The sequence below is a fragment of the Canis lupus genome, chromosome 5 (assembly GCF_048164855.1).
Source record: "Canis lupus baileyi chromosome 5, mCanLup2.hap1, whole genome shotgun sequence".
NCBI lineage: Eukaryota > Metazoa > Chordata > Mammalia > Carnivora > Canidae > Canis > Canis lupus.
In genome coordinates, this window is record NC_132842.1 from 55,170,816 (window position 1) to 55,190,402 (window position 19,587).

Here is a 19,587-nt window from a genome sequence, read left to right on the forward strand (position 1 = left end):
GTGGCGTTGCTGGACAATAGGGTAGTTCTGTGTTTAACATTGAGGAACTTACAGTACAGTTTTATTTTTTTTAAAGATTTTATTTAGGGACGCCTGGGTGGCTCAGCGGTTGAGCGTCTGCCTTCAGCCCAGGGCGTGATCCTGGAGTCACGGGATCGAGTCCCACATCGGGCTCCCTGCATGGAGCCTGCTTCTCCCTCTGCCTGCGTCTCTGCCTCTCTTTCTCTGTGTCTCTCATGAATAAATAAATAAAATATTTTTAAAAAATAATAAAGATTTTATTTATTTATTCATGAGAGAGAGAGAGAGAGAGAGAGAGGCAGAGACGCAGGCAGAGGGAGAAGCAGGCTCCATGCAGTGAGCCTGACACGGGAGCCTGGGGCCTCCAGGATCACACCCTGGGCCTAAGGTGGTGTTAAACCCCTGAGCCAGCAGGGCTGCCCCATACAGTACAGTTTTAAAAACCAAATTGATATACTATATATATAAATAAAAGGATACATGGGGTGCCTGGGTGGTTCAGTCCTTAGGCTTACTGCCTTGGCTTAGGGGTCCAGGGATCAAGCCCATCACTGGGGTCCCTGCCCAGCCGGAAGTCTGTTTCTCCCTCTCTCTCTGCTGTTCCCCCTGCTTGTGCTCTCTTGGTCAAATAAATAAAATCTTAAAAAAAAAAAGCACGTTACCTGTTATGTTACCATGAATTTTCTTAAGTGGACACTCCAAGGGAACCAGCCTCCAAATCAAAAAATAAAACCTAGCACACAGAACGAGGGTGTTTTTACTCCCAAAGCCAAGAGAATATTAAAATGGTTTAAATCCCTTGGCGGGGGTGGGGAGAGTTTGCAACCTTGAGCTGGTGATAACGTGAACTCCAAAATGCACTTTATTTTGAGGGCAAATTTACCGAGGACACTGTATTCCTTCTCCCCTTCATTTAACCACTGTGAGCGCTGCTCCGTTTGGTCTGGCTCTAGGATTCCGAAACAGTTCCTTAATTCACGAGCGACTTTTGAGATCTCCCAGTTCCGGCTGCTTCTTTCCAACAAAAAAAAATTTTTTTTTTTTTAGTTTGTTTGTTTATTTATTTATTTCACACACAGAGAGGCAGAGACACAGGCAGAAGCAGATTTTAACCAAAGTTTCAGAGCAGAAAAGTGTTGGGCACGGTCGTGCCTTTCGCGTCAGGAGGGCGCAGGAGGGCCGAGCACCCGTGGACCCCTGCAGGGTCGGTCCCCTCCGTCGGCCGCCCGGCGCCAAACGCCCCTCCGCCAAACGCCGGCCGCGCAGCCGGGGGTGCTGGGGGGTCACCCCCACCTCGGGAGCGCTTGGGGGGAGTCCACCCCCACCTCGGGGGCGCTCGGGGGTTCCACCCCACTTTGGGGGCGCTCGGGGAGGCACTCCCATCTCGAGGTCCACCGCCACCTCGGGGGCACTCGGGGGACCACCCCCACCTCGGGGCGCCCGGGCCGCCAGGCTGCGCTGTCCCTTTAACTGCACCGGGCGAGGGTGTGCGGCGCAGGGCGGGGTCCTCCCGCCTCCTCCCCCACCGCTCCCTTCCCCCGCCCACCCGAGTTTCAGGTGAAGGGGTCACGGAGGGAGGAGGCGGCGCCCCGCGCTCTCCAGCCGGCGGCCACCGCCCCCTTCTCCGTCCCTGCGGGAGGCGGCGGGGCTCCGGGGTGCGGCCCGAGCGCAGGGGCCCGCGCGGCGCAACAGGTGAGGCGGACGCGGGGCCGCGCGGCTCCAGGTCGGGCGGGGCGCCGGTGCGCATGCCCGGGGACGGGGTGGGGGGGGAGGGGAGGGGGCGGGGGCGGGGGCCGGCGAGCGCCGAAGGGCTGGCCGCATTCCTCGGCTGGCTCCCGGCTGCGTGCGGGCCGCGCTCGGCGTCAGGTGCGCCGCCAAGTGAGCTGCGGGGCGGGGGCGGGGGGCGCGGGGCGGCCGGGGTCCCCGCGCGGGCTCGAGGCTCGGGTCCCGGAGGGGCGGGGGTGGCGCCCGGCGCGGGTTTCGGTGGCGGTTTCGCCTCCGGGCTGGGACTGGCGGGAGTCGGGGGGAGCGGGCACCCTTGGGCTTTGTGGGGGGCGGGCGGGCCGGCAGCGCGGTCGGCGGGCAGAGGGCGCGCCCGCCTCCTCGGGGTCCCGAGCGCGGGGCTGCAGCCGGGGGTGCGCTCGCCGGCCGGGGCGACCCCAGCGAGCCCGCCGCACCCAGCCGCGGGGCGTCGCGGGGGGAGAGGGGCGGCGGGCTCGGTCCGGGAGGCCCTGGAGCCGGGCCGGGCCGGCGGCGTCCGGTGGTGGCCGCGCCGCGAGCCCGCGTCCGTTTGAGCCTGGGGGGGCGGGGATTCGGCTCCGAGCGGGGCTGCGCTTCGAGGGAAGCTGTTCGCGCCGCGGCCCCGGAGCCGAGAGCCCGCCGGCGGGGCGCGCACCTGCCCGCGGCTGCGACCCCTGCGGCCCCGCCGCGCACCTGCCTCGGGACGGCCCGGCTGGCCGTGCACCTGCCCGGGGCCGCGCACCTGCCTCGGGGCGGCCCGGCTGGTCGTGCACCTGCCCGGGGCTGCGACCCCTGCGGCCCCGCCGCGCTCCTGCTTCGGGGCGGCCCGGCTGGTCATGCACCTGCCCGGGGCCGCGACCCCTGCGCTCCCGGCCCCCAGCGCCCTGCAGAGCCCCGAGCCCCCGAGCCCGGGGGGCCGCCCACCTGGCCGAGCAGCCGCTGAGCCGGGGCGGGGAAGGGGCGGCCTTCCAGGGCCGCGGTGGCCCTCAGGCACAATAGACGTATTATTGGGATCCCTGGAAAAGAGGAACCTTCCCGTTAAGGCACTTGGGGCGATTGTTGCTGTGATTGAAAGTAGTCCTTTCAAGGACAGGTCGGTTTCTCAAGCCCCCCCCCCCCAACTTTATTTCGTTTGCACAGTACGAATGAATCGTGTGTTTTGTCTTCCTGTTGATTTAAGGTAGACCTTGCAAATGGCGCGACCACAGGAAGAGCGTCTGCCCCAAGCAGCACCTGCGTGGGGGCCTTGGCATTGATTTAGTAGGTGCTGCCCTGGTGAGATGATGGAGGGGAGGCTGGCAGGGGAGCGCCGGGCAGTCCTCCTCAGAGCCAGGCCCAGTCCTAAAAGACGCTTGTCCTCTGTATCCTTTCATGATCCAATTCTGAAAGGTAGATCTTACCAGAACTCCAGTTTACAGGTAAAACACCGCCAGGGGAAATACTACAAATGGTGTGGCTTGAAAATTGCTTCAGCTCCTCAGGGAGGCTCTGCTAGGAAAGAAGCAGCCCTTGAAATTCCACACCAGAGCAACTTGGGGCTTTTCTAGAACTCTGTACCTTTGACTAGTCCCTGCGCTCTCGTAAAATACTTCCATGTCTCGTTTGAGGTGACGGTAAACGTCCTGTTTTTCTCTTAAGGATCATGTTGGAATTACTGCCCTTTCAAAATTACAAGAGATTGCTCTTGACCACATAAATTAACTGATAGAACATCTTTGACCTGCCCAGAAGGGAAGTTTTCTTCAATTGCATTTTAAGGCTTACTTGATTAGAGTCCCGTGCAGGCTTTTTTCATCCAGGTTATTATTTATGGGAATACTGGGGTAAAAAGACTTGTGGAGTTTTGTTACAGCTTTTGTTTTAGCCTGGAGGCTAACCCCATGCTTCCTAATCTTGACTATGGTATGAATCACCTGGGGGTTTTATTAACACAGATTCTGATTCATGGGTCAGATGTGGGGCCTGGAATCCTGCTTTTCAACAATCTAACAAGTGATGTCCATATGGTTGTGTGTTTCACTCTTTTCTCTCCTTGAGATTCTAAGCACTTAACTAATCTGGTTGAGCATACAGGATTGTATTTAGCGAGCGCTAGTGTTGTGAAGAACCTAAAGGCATTCACAGCCGTGTAGAAATCCCATCTGGACAGTGTGGGCTCTTCGTTTTATAAATCAGATGTTGGTTGATCGTCACTTTGTGCCAGGGATTTTAGTGACCAGGTGGAAGAGTAATGATCAAGACAGACATCCAGATGCTTGGTTTTTGTTTTTTTTTTTTTTTTTTAATATTTTATTTATTCATGAGAGACACAGAGAGAGAGAGAGAGAGGCAGAGACACAGGCAGAGGGAGAAGCAGGCTCCATGCAGGGAGCCTGATGTGGGACTCGATCCCGGGACCCTGGGGTGATGCCCTGAGCCGAAGGCAGGCGCTCAACTGCTGAGCTACTCAGGCATCCCGGCATCTAGGTGCTTGTAAAGCTGTTATTCCAGTTGGGGTGGAGATGGTGGCCGTTTAAAAAATTTAAAAAAGAGAGAAGGAAAAAATAATAATAATTAGGAGGGAATTTGCTCTGAAAATACAGTGGGTTTGGTGGATGGAGTGGGTGACCGGGAGGGCACCTCTGAGGAGGGGGTATTTAAGAAAAGAGCTAAACAGCAGGTGTCTGCCCATTTGTAGATAGGGAATGTCAAGATCAAGGCCCTTCTGGGATAGATGCCTTTAATCAGGTAGCGATGCTGAAAATACATGGTGTGCTTAAAAATCATCTGGAGAGTTTAAAATGCAGGTTCCCATACAGAGCTTATCTATTGCAAAAGCTGCCTAATCTAAAAATTTTAGATAGTTTGCTAATTAGGTGCCAAAATATAAATAGAATCATTTAATACTAGGCACAACTTTTACAAATTTCTTTTCTTTTCTTTTTTTTTTTTTAAAGATTTTATTTATTTATTCATGAGACACAGAGAGAGGCAGAGACACACACAGACAGAGGGAGAAGCAGGCTCCATGCAGGGAGCCCGATGCAGAACTCAATCCCAGGACCCCGGGATCACGACCTGAGCTGAAGGCAGATGCTCCACCACTGAGCCACCCAGGTGCCCCTAAAAAACTTCTCAAAGGCAAATTATTTGCTGTGTGTAATTGAAAAGAAATAGGCTCTTAAATATGATAAAGTTTTATCTTTTATTTAGTTGATTTAAATAAGTATTCAGGGGCATAGCATTTTCAGGCTTTTGTCTTAGATTTCTTCTAGGACTGCTTTGGCCAGTAAACATTTTCAAGAGAACTTTTTTTTTTTTTTATGTTTTAACATTAATCTACTTTACATGTTTACTAAGAAGAGCCTCCTGTATCCCTTAAGCTCCTCTTAGTCAGCTGTTTGACTTATGTCCCTGTTACTCACATGGTACAGGTTCTGTGACCATGGCCATTGAGCCCCTTAGGCCAGGTCCTGTATCCTTTTCATTCATTTCGTTTTATCTTCCATTCAACATACATTTATTGAGCAAGTAATGTTAATATTGTCCTACTGGAGATTGGATAAGTCTGTTCTTGGTCTTTTTTTTTTTTTTTTTTCCACCTTTGGCTGTGACTGTAAAGCACAGTCCCATACTGCCTTGAAGGAGACATCAGAGTTCCTTCATGCAGCACAGTCTCTCCAGACTATCAAACAACTTGAGCTTTGCATACATGGCCTGAGATCAAATTGTTACTTGTTATTTTTGAAGGGTGTGTGGAGTCAGGGTAAGGGAGAGGCTTCCTAACATTGATGTGAAATCTGATCCTGAGTATCTTTTCTTCAAAGAAAGGTTTGTAGGACTACAAAGACAGCTCTGCAGATACTTAAAGGCTGCTGTAGTGGTCCTTCTAATGTTGATTTGTCCAGGCCAAACATTTCCTGTTTTTTCAGTCATTTGTCTTAACACATGGTTTTTCTGGTTCTTGGTCAGTCAGTCTGTCACCCCCTGGAGAGGCACCTAGTTGGAACATGATGTACAGATCTCATGGTGATGCAGAAGGTTTGTTTTTTCTAGATCGAAGCGCTGTATGTGAATACTGCCAAAGTTTGGGGTAGCTTGTTAACTTTGTTGGAATTCTTACAAAGAAATGCACTTTTAAAAAATGAGTCTATGTTTGTAAAAGGATTTATTGGTGTCACCAGTATTTGAAAATGGATACAATGTACCTAAGTGCCTAAACACTGAAAAATGTCTCACTTTGAAGATAACCACCTTGCTGTGAATATTTTTGCTCATCTTTCTTAATATATCATCTTTTTAAATTATTCCAGCCTGGAGGTCAGGCTTATCCCCTGCGCTTGGGGATAGGAGAGTAGTGAGGTTCAAGGAAGAGAAGTAGAATTTGTCCCCACATATTGTGAGCTTTTAAAACCACTAGGTTGGGACGCCTGAGTGGCTCAGTGGTTTAGTGTCTGCCTTTGGCCCCAGGGTGTGATCCTGGAGTCCCTGGATCAAGTCCCACATTGGGGTGTCCGCAGGGAGCCTGCTTCTCCCTCTGCCTATGTCTCTGTCTCTCTCTCTCTGTGTCTCTCATGAATAAATAAATAAAATATTAAAAAAAAAAAACACTAGGTTTATTTTAGCTCATTGTTCCAGCCCTGCAGAGGATGTGATGTGCCTGCAGCCGGTGAGTTAGTTATCCTTTCTGGTGTTTTGTCACCTGCAGATCTGGGTATGCCAGCCCACCTTGTCTGTGGTCACCAAAACGACCTCCCTCTAGGTGGACATAAGTGGTCTGTTCTCTTGCCCTATTTCGATTCCACACTTCAGTCCCAGAGGCGTCGGCCTGACCATGCCGTCTGTGCACAGGGATGTGCGGAAGATTCTCAGGCTTCATCTACCAGTTTGTTAATCTAGGAAAAGAACAGGAAGCCGATATGGCGTGACCTGTTCTTGATAAACTTCCTAAAGTTATTTGCTTCACGATATAAAATCTCTAGTGTTAGAGGAGATATGATGACTGACCTCTGAATCCAGGAAATAGCAGTTTGGAAAGGGATTTTGGTGTCTGAATTTTTGACAAAATTTGAACTTCATCCTTAGTCTGGATTAGTTTAGAATTTCTAAGAACCACCATGGAGGGGCGCCGGGCAGGCTCCGTCAGTAGAGTCTGTGACTTTTTTTTTTTTTTTTTTTTTTTTTGAGTCTGTGACTTGATTTCAGGGTGGTGAGTTTGAGCTCCACGTTGGGCATAGAGATTACTTAAACAACTATCACGGGGGCACCTGGGTGACTCGGTGGTTGAGTGTCTGCCTTCAGCTCGGGGCGTGATCCCAGGGTCCTGGGATCGAGTCCCACATCGGGCTCCCTGCGTTGGAGCCTGCTTCTCCCTCTGCCTAGTCTCAGTATGTGTGTCTCATGAATAAATAAATAAAATCTTAAAAAAAAACAAAACACAAAACCTACCATGGAGCCTGGAATTTTTGGCACAGTCTTGAATGAGTGAGCCCTCGCTACAGGGCTCAGATTCCTCTAAGGTCAGTTTGTCACTATTTGACATTCAGCTTCAGAACTGAAGTTGTACATTTAATATGATTAAATTCAGTTTTTCTTTTTAAAGATTTATTTATTAGTGTCCGTGCGCCCCTGTGCTCCTGAGTCGAGGTGGGGGGCAGAGGGAAAGTGAGAGAGAGAGTCTCAAGCGGACCCTGTGCCAAGGACAGAGGCTGACCAGGGACTTGATCTCCTGACCCTGAGATCACAACCTGAGCTGTGGAAGTCCAGAGTCAGTTGCTTAACCGACTGAGCCACCCCGATGCCCCTAATAGTGTTTAAATTCAGTGGTTTTTTTTTTTTTTTTTTTTAATGTTCTTTTTCTGAACATCGTATTGGAAGCCAGTCTGGACTTTTACTCTTGCTGAACACTGTAACGTGCTAATGGCCAGAGTTGCCCATTTGTGTGTGCATCTGGGTGCTAGTTACACCCAGATCTTGGTGTCCCTAACATTCATAGATTCCCATCCTTGAAGTTTTACCTAATTACATTTGGGCAGTATTTTATCCTGAGAAATTTGGAATTGACTGTCCTTACGGATGTGAAGGATAGTTGCCATCGATTCTAAAGAACACAATTTAGAGAGTTTGAATTTCTTTACTTTTCCTAACAGAATACCTTATTTGCATGAACCTTATTTGAGAAGGAAAAAATATCCTACTGTTTAATATGCTCAGACTGTAGGTCTTGCTCAAGTGACCCTCGTTGCCCTCCACCCCCAGCTTCCTTCTCTATTGCTTTAAGTCTTGGTCCTTCTCTGCTTATCTCTGTTCTGTACTTGATCACGTAGCCCTAATAACTAAATAACTGCCTGTTATAGTTGTTTCTTTTTTGTGTGTGACCTTTCAAAGTACTTCTGCTGGTCCCCATGGTATAGTGTAGGTGCTTAATAAGTACTTGTTGATGGGGATGCCTGGGTGGTTCACTGGGTTGGTTAAGCACCCGACTCTTGATTTCGGCTCCGGTCATAATCTCAGTCATGATGTCAGGCTCTGTAGGGAGTATGCTTGAAATTCTTTCTCCCTCTGCTTCCCCTATTTGCATATGTGCTCGCTCTCAAAACAACAAAAAAGGTAAATACATGGTGTTGCCAAAAGTTTAAAAAAAAAACAATATATTTTAAGAAATATCTTTTATATTTCTTGTCCTTTGAAGGAATAGTTTGGAAAAATACCATTTTTTTAAATGTATGCTGTAAAAACTTAATGAAATTTTTATTACTACAACTTAGTAATTAAAGTCAGTATTTGTATGCCAGTGGCGTGCGAAGCATGGTGCTTGGTGCTGTGAGGACCACCAGGCCGGATGGTTCCTATGTACAGTGATTTCCTGTACTCAAGGAATTGATGGTCCCATTTGCAAGGATGGCAGTGAGAAGGACAAGAGGAATAATCAGGAGAAGTTAGTTGAGATATGGATCAGCAGGGAAACTGAGCTCAGTAATAATGCTGTTCCCCTACTTCCATTGCTTAGGTTGGCTTATTTTGGGGAGCTCTGGGATCCTGCTCGTCCTGAAGATCGGGTGATCATTGACATCAGCCATGTCATCGAGGCCTTTTGAGAGTCCACCTCCGTATAGACCTGATGAATTGTAAGTAATTCTTTAGTTTTTGTTGTTGTTATGAAGTCTGTCATATGTAAAAAAAAATATGTATAGTTGAAACATTCATCTGTTAAGTGTTTGCTGTATTGGGACACCTGGGTGGCTCAGTGATTGAGCATCTGCCTTCAGCTCAGGGCGTGATCCCAGGGTCCTGGGATTGAGTCCCGCATCGGGCTTCCCACAGGGAGCCTGCTCCTCCCTCTGCCTGTGTCTCTGCCTCTCTCTCTCTGTCTCTCATGAATAAATAAATAAAATCTTTAAAAAAATGTTTGCTATATTAATAACGTGTGTTTGTAAATTTAGATTGAAGCAAAGGGCATGAAATGGAAGTGCGTTTCCCTCTGAGGCTTAATGCCAGGATGCCACTGTTTGTCTGCAGAGGCGACTCTTGTCGCCTGTTGCAGTTGTTTGCTTCTGTATAGCTTAGGCTTAAACTCGTGTGTATATTTATTCCTTTTTTTTTTTTTTTTGTCACAAACGATATGAAGCTTCTGTATTAATGCTTTGTTTAGGTGACTGATCCTGAAATTCACTCATTTTACTTTTATTGACATCCAGTTCACACACCACCCAATTCACCCATTTGGAGCAGACAGCTCAGTGGTGTTAGTGTATACGCAGAGTTATACGACCATTACCATGTCAATTTTATTTTATTTTTTTTATTTTTTATTTATTTTTATTTTTTTATTTATTTATGATAGGCACACAGTGAGAGAGAGAGAGGCAGAGACACAGGCAAAGGGAGAAGCAGGCTCCATGCACCGGGAGCCCGACGTGGGATTCGATCCTGGGTCTCCAGGATCGCGCCCTGGGCCAAAGGCAGGCGCCAAACCGCTGCGCCACCCAGGGATCCCACCATGTCAATTTTAGAACATTTTCATCACCCCCTTCCCAAAGGAACCCCTGTGGACTAGCACTCACTCCTTGTCCCATTGGCCACCATCACCACCCCAACCCTGCCCCAAGTACTGGGCCATCACCGATCTACTTTTTGTGTCTAGATTTGTCCGTTTTGGACACATTTCCTCTGAATGTGATCATGCAATATGTGGTCCTCTGGGGCTGATTCTTTTACTTGGCCTAATATTTTCCACATTGTCAGTTTTAAGAGTGATTCCTGCCATTATACAAAGCAAGAAGCAACCCTGAGGGTTCTTGGTGTCCCTAGTCATTTGGAAATTTAACAGTGAAAAATTTGAAATGGGTTATCACACGTTGATGGGGATTTTTTTCATTCAAGTAGTGTGTAGCCTCCACTCTTTGATGGCTGTCGTGGGAGTTATGCGTCTGTTACGCTGCCTCTTAACACCTGAGCATGGTAGGGACCCAGTTTGTGATGATGTGGTCTCAAAGTCATGCTAGAGAACATAGTAATCGGGCAGTGCTCTGTGAACCCCAGACTCCTTTTGTGTTGTTTTTGTAAACACCGGTGAAATACAACACACACATCAAAAAGAGCACAGAATGTGTGTATGAAATGATGAATAAAGACAAAGCAAAATCATCAGTGGAGAAAGACATCTCCAAGTCCTTCCGTGTGTCCCCTCCTTTCCCTGGAAACCACTGTTGTGACGAATGGCCAGCACTTTTCTCTCTTTTTTTAACCGTTTTATATATACTAAACAGTACATTTCAGTTTTACTTGTTATTAAATGTGGTTTTTTTTTGCCTCAGAGGAGTGCTACAGAAATAAAATGTGAGGGGCACCTGGTGTCTCAGTGAAACATCTGCCTTTGGCTCAGGTCATGATCCCGGGGTCCTAGGATGGAGCCCCATGTCGGGCTCCCTGCTCATGCACTCGCTGTCTTTCTTTCTCAAATAAGTACATAAAAATTGAGAAATAAGAAAACATGAACCATATGTATAGTTTTGTTCTAACCATATTAAAAACACATTCTAATAATAGTTTTACTATTTATATAATATGTAATTGTAATATTTAATATTTAATGTAATATATACAGAATATCATTTCAATGTGTGATATGAACACTGACTGAGATAGTTTGCATTCATTTTTTTAATAGTTGGGTTTTTTTTTTTTTAAGATTTTATTTATTTATTCATGAGAGACACAGAGACACAGGCAGAGGGAGAAGCAGGCTCCCTGCGGGGAGCCCGATGCAGGACTCAATCCCACGACTCCAGGATCACAACCTGAGCCAAAGGAAGATGCTCAACTGCTGAGCCACCCAGGCATCCCTGTTACTGAGATCCTAAATGATACAATCATTTTTTAAAAATGATATAACCGTTGTGGAGAACATTTCCATATTGTCTCATTGAGCTCAAGGTAAAAAAAAAAAAAGAAATTGACTCAAAAATTCTCCTGTATACATAGCTTAGGAAGAGAAATGCTGTGTGTATGAGGACATGCATTCAAGGATTTTCAGAGCTGCGTTGTTCGTGACAGCTCCAGATGGAGACATCCCAAATATCCAAGTAGAATGAGTTATCGGATTTTCATACGTGCCATCTTCAAAGACCAGCTTATCAGTGTTCCTGCCAGTTTCTCCATTTCCTTGAATTCTGTGGTTGGCAGCCCCTGGTAGTAAGATGTCTTGCTTTTGAAAGAGAGAGAAGTGGCCCCAGGAAATAATGCAAAAACCAAAGGGGGTGAGGTGAGGTTAGGAATTGAATTTTGTTCCACCAGGACCCACATTTCTTAGATTCAGTGTGTCACACGTCAATGTGATGTTTATGGTTAAGTCACCAGAGTTGGAAAGGTATTTTTTTTTTTTATAAAGATCCAGTTAGGCATTGCCCTGATGAGCCCTCATTGAATATTTGATTTACTTTGTAGCTCTTAATTCACTAGAGATCTTGTAGTGACTTGTTTAATGTCTTATTGCCTCGCACCTGTGAAGGGCCTGGGTGAGACCCTCCTGTTGATTGTTGTGTCCCCGGTGCTTAGTGCACACATTAGCCTGGTGGTTCCAACCAATAGCTGTCACGTGGATGAATGAACGAATGTGCTTTCTCGGGTAGGAGGCTGAGGCTGCCAGGAATTGGACATGACCCTGGGCGGGCCACTGCAGTTGTCGTATCTGAAGGCACCGGTCTCAAGTCACACAAGCAGAAGGGTTGACATCATTGTTCTAAACTGCTTGGATCCCCTTCCCAAGGATTACAATTTAACTGGTGTGGAGTGCTCCCCATGGGGATTTTACACATTTCTCAGGTGATTCGAATTTGCAGAAAATTCTAGAACCTTTACTCCATAGACATTAGAGTGGTCCTTGTCCACGTCTGGTCTCTCAGACTCGCAGCAGCAGCCTCTGGAAACTTGTCCTACTCCAGACCTGCAGAATCAGCGACTTGGGGTAAGGGACCCACAATCTGTGTTTTAGCAAGTCCTCCTGGTGATTCTGACACACAGAAACCTTTCCTGTTGAGTGAGTGTCTCCGTAGCTTCAGGGAGCCATAACAGAGGACTGCAGACTGGGTAGCAGATAAACATGAGTTTATTTCTTACACTTGAGGCTGGAAGTCCAAGAACAGAGGCCTGCGTGGTAGGTTCTAGCGCAGGCTCTCTTCTGGGTTGCAGACTGCCAACTTGCTGTACCCTCACGTGGTGGAAGGGCCAGGACAGCTCTCTGGGGTCTCCTTTGGGAAGGCACTGTTCCCATTCGTGGGGGCTGCAGCTCATAACCTCGTCAGGACCTGCTTCCTGACACCATCATATTGTGGCTTAGGGGGTCGACATCTGAATATGGGGGGACGTAAAGTGTCCCATTGCACTGGGGTGGTCTTAACAGTTGTTGGGTTTTTGGTTTGTTTTTTGTGTGTGTGTGCCAATGGATGGTTTAAATTATTCCGCCTGTGTTATATGTGTTTTCTGCTTACCTCAAAACAATACTGACAGGAAAGTGTTTTCATGTGCATTTCAGCAAACCCAATCATTATGCACCGAGCAATGATGTGTACGGTGGGGACATGCACGTCCGACCCATGCTCTCTCAGCCGGCGTATTCTTTCTACCCAGAAGATGAAATTCTTCACTTCTACAAATGGACCTCTCCTCCAGGAGTAATTCGGATTCTGTCCATGCTTGTCATTGTGATGTGCATCGCCATATTTGCCTGTGTCGCGTCCACGCTCGCCTGGGATAGAGGCTATGGAACTGGCTTAATGGGTGGTAGCATAGGCTACCCTTACGGAAGTGGCTTCGGGAGCTACGGGACTGGCTACGGCTACGGGTTTGGCTACGGCTACGGCTACGGCGGCTACACGGATCCCAGAGCAGCAAAGGGCTTCCTCCTGGCCATGGTGGCCTTTTGTTTTATCGCTGCATTGGTGATATTTGTTACCAGCGTTATAAGGTCTGACATATCCAGAACCAGAAGGTACTACTTGACTGTAATAATACTGAGTGCCTTCCTGGGCGTCATGATGTTCATTGCTACAATTGTCTATATAATGGGAGTCAATCCAACTGCCCAGGCTTCTGGGTCTTTATACAGTTCACAGATATATGCCATGTGCAACCAGTTCTATGCATCTACAGCTACCGGACTCTACATGGATCAGTATTTGTATCACTACTGTGTGGTGGATCCCCAAGAGGTATGGGTGTCTTTGGTTCCCTGCTCCTGCTTTGGGTACAGGCTCTCGGGATGCTTAACAGAATCCCTTTGGGAACTTTTTAAAAAGGAGTGATGATAAGGCCTTACTTGTATTTAAATCAGAATCTGGAGAGGGGCTGGGTGTCATTATGAAGGTAGTATTAACATGTCCTATAACTCATCCACTTGAAATTTGGTTCAGAAATTTTAGTATGTTCAGAGTTGTGCAGCCATCACCCATAGTCGGCTTTAGAACATTTTCACTATCCTCAAAAGAAACCTCGTACGTGTTAGCAGTAACTTCTCATTTTTCTCTAACCCTTCCCAGATCTAGGCAACCACTAATCCTATTCTAGATTGGCTTATTCTGGATATTTCATATGTACAGAATCACACAGGATGTGGTCTTTTATAATTGGCTTCTTCCTTTTTTTTTTTTTTTTTTTAAAGATTTTTATTTCTTTCTTCATGAGAGTCACACAGAGAGAGAGAGGCAGAGACACAGGCAGAGGGAGAAGCAGGCTCCATGCAGGGACCTGATGCGGGACTCGATCCTGGGACCCTGGGATCACGAGCTAACCTGAAGGCAGATGCTCAACCGCTGAGCCACCCAGGCGCCCCCCCCCCTTTTTTTTTTTTTCTAAGTTTTATTTACCTCTGCACTCATCGAGGGCTTTGAGCTCACAACCCCAAGATCAAGAGTCACACCTCCCCGTGACCAAGTCATCCAGGCTGCCTCCATGATTGGTTTCTTTCATTTCACACTTGAGTTTTCAGGGGTCATGCATGTTTTGGCACATTGTATCAATTCCTTTTTATAGCTGAATACTATGCCATTATGGCTGCACCATAGTTTATTTATCCTTTCATCATTTGATGGACGTTCGGGCTACGTCCATATTAACTATTATGAATAACGCTCCGAACATTTGTATACAAGCTCTTGTGCAAACCCATATTTTAATTTCTCTTGAGGATATTCCTAGGGTAGAATTGCTGGGTCTTATGGTGTCTCTGTGTTTAAGCTCTTGAGGAACTGCCAAACCGTTTTCCAAACTGGTTGGTCTGTTTTACATTTACCAGAAATGGGTGAGGATTCCTGTTTCTACACATCCTCACCAACATTCTTTTTGTCTGTTTGGTTCTCTCCATGCTAATTAGTTAGTTAAGTTGCTAATATTTTCCTGATGGATTTCTAGTCTTTTTTTCCTACTGTTTTTTTTTTTTTTCCCCTCTCCTTCTACTGACTCAGGAATTCCTACTCTTTTACCTGAATGAGTCATTTTTAGGGGGGGTTAGATCATCTCCAGTAATTATCATTTATTTTGAAGGCTGAAATGTTTTCCCTCCATATGTAGGCTTTTCAGAATGTCTGTCATTGACATTCAGATCTTATCTCTGGTGGATAGGGCTGAGGGTTGGTACTCCTGTGTCACCACACCCCCTTCTCTCTTAGTCCTCTGAATGCCCCAAAACCTGTGTTCGCTGAAAAAGGGTACCACTTGTAGACAGCTGCACAGAGACCCACCTGGTGCTGTTAGCAGAATCTAGGCCGGGATCCTGGTGTCGGGCTCAATTTCAAGTGTCTCTAGGCCAGTGGGCCACTTCACATACTTAGCAGACCTTGGGAGAACTGTCAGGAGGAGGGTTTCCTTGTCACAGGGCCCTTCCTTGTATGCACACAGAAGCCTCCTACAACAGAAACCACCTGCCAGACCAAATGAATCATTCATCCATTTTCTCTCGTTCATAGTGTGGTTAGATCATGTCTGCATAATTTATGGTAAGGCACATCCTCTGTCAACTGGCACCCCATAAACGTGGTCATGTACTTAAAGCTACTTCTGAGAATAACATTTTCCAAGCCCTTTAGAAGGATACCAATGATTGAGTTAATTTACTGGCCATTTTCATCTGTTTATGAACATAAGGCCACCTGGTGCTCCAGTGTTGAAACTAGATTTCTATAACTTAAGATGGATTAGGGCGGCGGGGGGTGCTCAGTCCCATTCAGCGTCTGCCTTTGACTCAGGTCATGATCCTGGGCTCCTGGGATCGAGCCCCACTCAGGCTCCCTCCTCAGCGTGGAGCCTGCTTCTCCCTCTCCCTCTGCTACTCCTGCTGCTTGTGTGCTCTCTCTCTCTCTCTCTGTCTCTGTCTCTCTGTCAAATAAATAAAATCTTTAAAAAATATTTTTATATAAAAATTATTTATATTTTAAATATAAAAATATATTTTTTAAAGATTTTATTTATTTATTCATGAGAGAGAGAGAGAGGCAGAGACACAGGCAGAGAGAGAAGCAGGCTCCAAGCAGGGAGCCCGATGTGGGACTCGATCCCAGGACTCTAGGATCACGCCCTGGGCTGAAGGCAGCGCTAAACCGCTAAGCCACCCAGGCTGCCCAAAATCTTAAAAAATAAAATTTAGGTACAGTTAGTACCTAACTGTAAGCCTGTTCTGAGTATTGAGTCAAGTTGTGTATGTGTTGCTAGCCTCAGCCCAACTGTTGTGGGCTACCTTTTATATTTCTAAAATGTAACTCTATCAGTTGTATATCGCTTGAACTGCAGATAGGTTTTTAGGTTTTTATTGAGGGTGGATTAGGATAAAGTAAACAATTAGAATCTAACTAACTGTGTCAATATCCTTAATCTCTTTTTAGGCAATTGCCATTGTCCTGGGATTCATGGTGATTGTGGCTTTTGCTTTAATAATTTTCTTTGCTGTGAAAACTCGAAGAAAGATGGACCGGTATGACAAGTCGAATATATTGTGGGACAAGGAACATATTTATGATGAACAACCCCCCAATGTTGAAGAGTGGGTAAGTGTTAAAAAAAAAAAAAAAAGAGCAAATGTCCCATCTTTTATTAAACCCCCTCCCCCACGTTTCTCCCTCTAAACCTGACTTTTAGTGCTTTGTGAAACTATGTGCTTGGAATTATTGTTTGTATACATTGCAAAAATTGTGGACTCATGTTTTACTCAGAACTTAAGGAGGTGGGATGATAAGTGGAAATTGTTTTACTGCAAGGTGAAATCAGATTTTTTTTTTTTTTTAGATTTTATTTATTTTAGGGGGAGGGTAGTGTGTGCGAAAGCAGCGGTTGGAGTAGAAGGGGAGAGTCTCAAGCAGTCTCCACACTGAGCCCCTCAAGGTGCTCGATCTCATGACCTTGAGATTATGAGGTCAGTCAAATCAAGTCCGGATGCTTAGCCAACTAAGCCACCCAGGTGTCCCAGAGATCTCTATTTTTAGGAGGTATGCCTCCACACTGAAAAGAAGTGGCTTCTAAAGGAATCACACAGAAAGAACATGGTCTTGGCAAAACGAAACAACTCCCCTTCCCCTTTTATTTCCCTGGTTATCATTTTGGAGGAGAACACTTGCTCAGGGTGCTCGCTGTCTTGAGTTAAGAGGGGTGTTTCTGGAGTGGTAGCAGGTGGCATACGTCTCAAGTTTTTACACGGACGACAGCCTGTCAAGTCACAGTGACTAATTCTGCGTGGATACTTACGGCAGACAGAGATTAGAGCAGTTCCCTTTTTTGCATAGACCGTGCTGTTATTTCTACCAGTATGTGTAGATGTGATTTGCAGAAAGTTTAGCGAGCCCCTCCCTCCAAAAAGAGCTTGGAAATTAGCTATTTAGCACGGAAATAGCAGGTGCGGATACCTCACGTGTCTTTAGAGATGTCTGGAATGAGACTTTATTTCTCAGGAACCTTGTTAGCAAGCAGTTGGAAGCATCCTCAGGAACTACCATCAGAGGTTTCTTTGCACAGACTGCCACAGAGGTTGGTGGGGAATCCTGGCCGCAGCTTCCAGGGTAGGTTTGTTCTGGCCAGTGGGAGTGGAGCAAAGAGGGCCAAGGGGGCGGGGCGCCCTGCTGGTCAGGTCAGGGTTAAAGACGCTGCTTATCTGGAAGCTTCTGTTAGCTCTGGCATTCTGTATGTCTGATTTTAAGAAATCTAGAACTGCAGATGAGATTTTCTTCTTGTTAAGGAGCCAAAACAAAAATAGTCTTTGAAAAATCAGGTGTGGTGTGTATAGGCTGCTTAGAGGGTCTTAGAGGGTGGGGCCTGGTTCCTGACCTTGCCTGAGGCCTGCCTGGGGTGTTTTTTTTTTTCCTCCTCTGTTTCCTCCCCGGTAAAGCCTGAAGGTGTTAGGGAGTGTTTTCTTTCGACCTTTAGCTCCAGGCAAGGCCACCTGTAGATGGAATAGGACCGTCTATTGTGAATGGTGAAGTAAATGTTTCGCAGAGAGTTTCTGGGTGTGTCAGTTTTCACTGGCTGTTGGATTTGTTTACTTAAGGTTTCGAGAGCCTTAAAAAAAAATCCCCTAAACTAAAGAGAGACTAGTGCTGGTAAGATTGGAGTTGGTGGTGAACTTTGGCCTCTCATCTGAATTCTTTTTTACTGTCCTACGGTTTTAATCAGTTCTCAGTGCTTTTGATAATTGGGCAACAGATAGCCATAACGATTTATGGACATGATAATGATGATGAAGCAGCAAGGATTTTACTTTTATTTATTTGTTTATTTATTTATTGGATTTATTATTCTTAGTTTTATTTTTCAAGGATTTTGGTTATTTTTAATTTTATTTATTTATTTATTTTAAAGATTTTATTTATTCATGAGAGAGAGGCAGAGACACAGGCAGAGGGAGAAGTAGGCTCCCTGCGGGGAGCCCAGTGTGCGGGACTTGATCCCAGGACTCCAGGATCATGACCTGAGCGGAGGGCAGACGCTCAACCACTGAGCCCCCCCAGGAGTCCCAACGGTTTTGTTTTTATCCCCCCCCCCTTTTTTCCCAAGATTTTATTTATTTATTAATGAGAGACCAGAGAGAGAGGCAGAGACACAGGCAGAGGGAGAGGCAGGCTCCATGCAGGGAGCCCAACGTGGGATTCGATCCCGGTACACCAGGGTCACGCCCTGAGCCGAAGGCAGATGGTCAACCGCTGAGCCACCCAGGCGTCCCAGGATGTTGTTTTAAAGTCATCTCTACACCCACTGTGGGGCTCGAACCCACAGCTGTAAGATCAAGAGTCACCTGCCCGCTGACCTGAGCCAGCCTGTCGCCTCAGCCCTGGCTGGTTGCTCACGTCGTTGCACCTTCTCGTAGATTCCCCAACAGAAATGCTTAAGATGTGTGCTATTAGAAATAAGCTCTTTGGAGGTGATTTCAGCCACAGGGTGTTTGGCTTTTCTATCCATTGTCCCCTCACCTGCCCAAGTGTGCTTTGCCGAACTCAGGACTTCCTTGTTTCTTCCGTTTCTTCCGTTTATTCCCTGTGCCCTCTTGTGCCATTCTGCTCACACGCATTTCACTCTGTTCACGTAGTAGATTTGTGTCCCCTTAGTTCCCGCGCTTCTGGGTCAGGCCACTTCGAAGAGTGGAGAGGTAGGTAGACAGGCTGGAGTGGGGCAGCAAAGCAAAGTTTATTGAACAAGAGTACAGAGCTCCCAGAGAGGAAGGGGGGACCCCCCCCCTCACGGGTTACCCTCAGAACTTCTAAGTTTAGGGATTGTTATGAGCTCTTTGGTGGAACTCCGTTAAGCAATCAGGGCTTTGGTCACGTATGTGTCCACCTGTGGTTAATATCTCTTGTGCTGATGGTTTTGGGGTTTTATTTCCTGACATCTTAGGACTTCTGTCTTAACTGCCCCTTTTCCCATGAAATTGACAAATGCTTTGTGGTTCATTGTCTTATTTTAGGACATTTTGCAGAAGTCATTTCTGCAAAGGTTGCAAAAAATGGAATGCTAGTGCAATCCTAAGCCGCAGAACAGGTGTCAGCACTCTTACATTTTAGCTGCCCTGACTCCCTATCTGCCTCCTGGGGGTGCTGGCCCTGACCGCCTCACTGTCCAACCAACTCCTAACAATAGCTGCCGAGGTGAAAACGTTTGATGCTACATCTAAAGTGCCTGGTAGGATTCGCAATTGTTCTTCCTTTTGGTTTTTAGAAATCAATATCATAAAAAATGATCTTCTCTTAGAATAATAGAAAGAGGGCAGCCCCGGTGGCCCAGCAATTTAGCGCCGCCTTCAGCCCAGGGTGTGATCCTGGAGACCCGGGATCAAGTCCCAGGTTGGGCTCCCTGCATGGAGCCTGCTTCTCCCTCTGC

General features: G+C 46.9%; 1 protein-coding gene across 9 annotated transcripts in view; it reads left to right on the forward strand.

Moving 5' to 3' along the window:
• The first annotated feature begins 1,572 nt into the window (after positions 1-1,572).
• The window catches only part of OCLN (occludin), a 54,805-nt gene continuing 36,790 nt past the window's right edge, over positions 1,573-19,587 (forward strand). For 2 of the 9 annotated variants that reach the window (XM_072826728.1, XM_072826737.1), the window contains exons 1-4: positions 8,750-8,867; positions 11,871-12,063; positions 12,773-13,448; positions 16,113-16,274. In XM_072826728.1, the coding sequence (XP_072682829.1) occupies positions 11,897-12,063; positions 12,773-13,448; positions 16,113-16,274 (1,005 nt within the window). In that variant the 5' untranslated portion in view covers positions 8,750-8,867; positions 11,871-11,896. Of the gene's footprint in view, positions 1,714-1,786; positions 1,900-2,677; positions 2,855-2,881; positions 2,901-3,061; positions 3,180-4,709; positions 4,858-8,749; positions 8,868-11,870; positions 12,064-12,772; positions 13,449-16,112; positions 16,275-19,587 lie in introns of those variants that run through there. The other 7 variants (XM_072826733.1, XM_072826729.1, XM_072826730.1 and 4 more) reach the window with 7 other exon arrangements.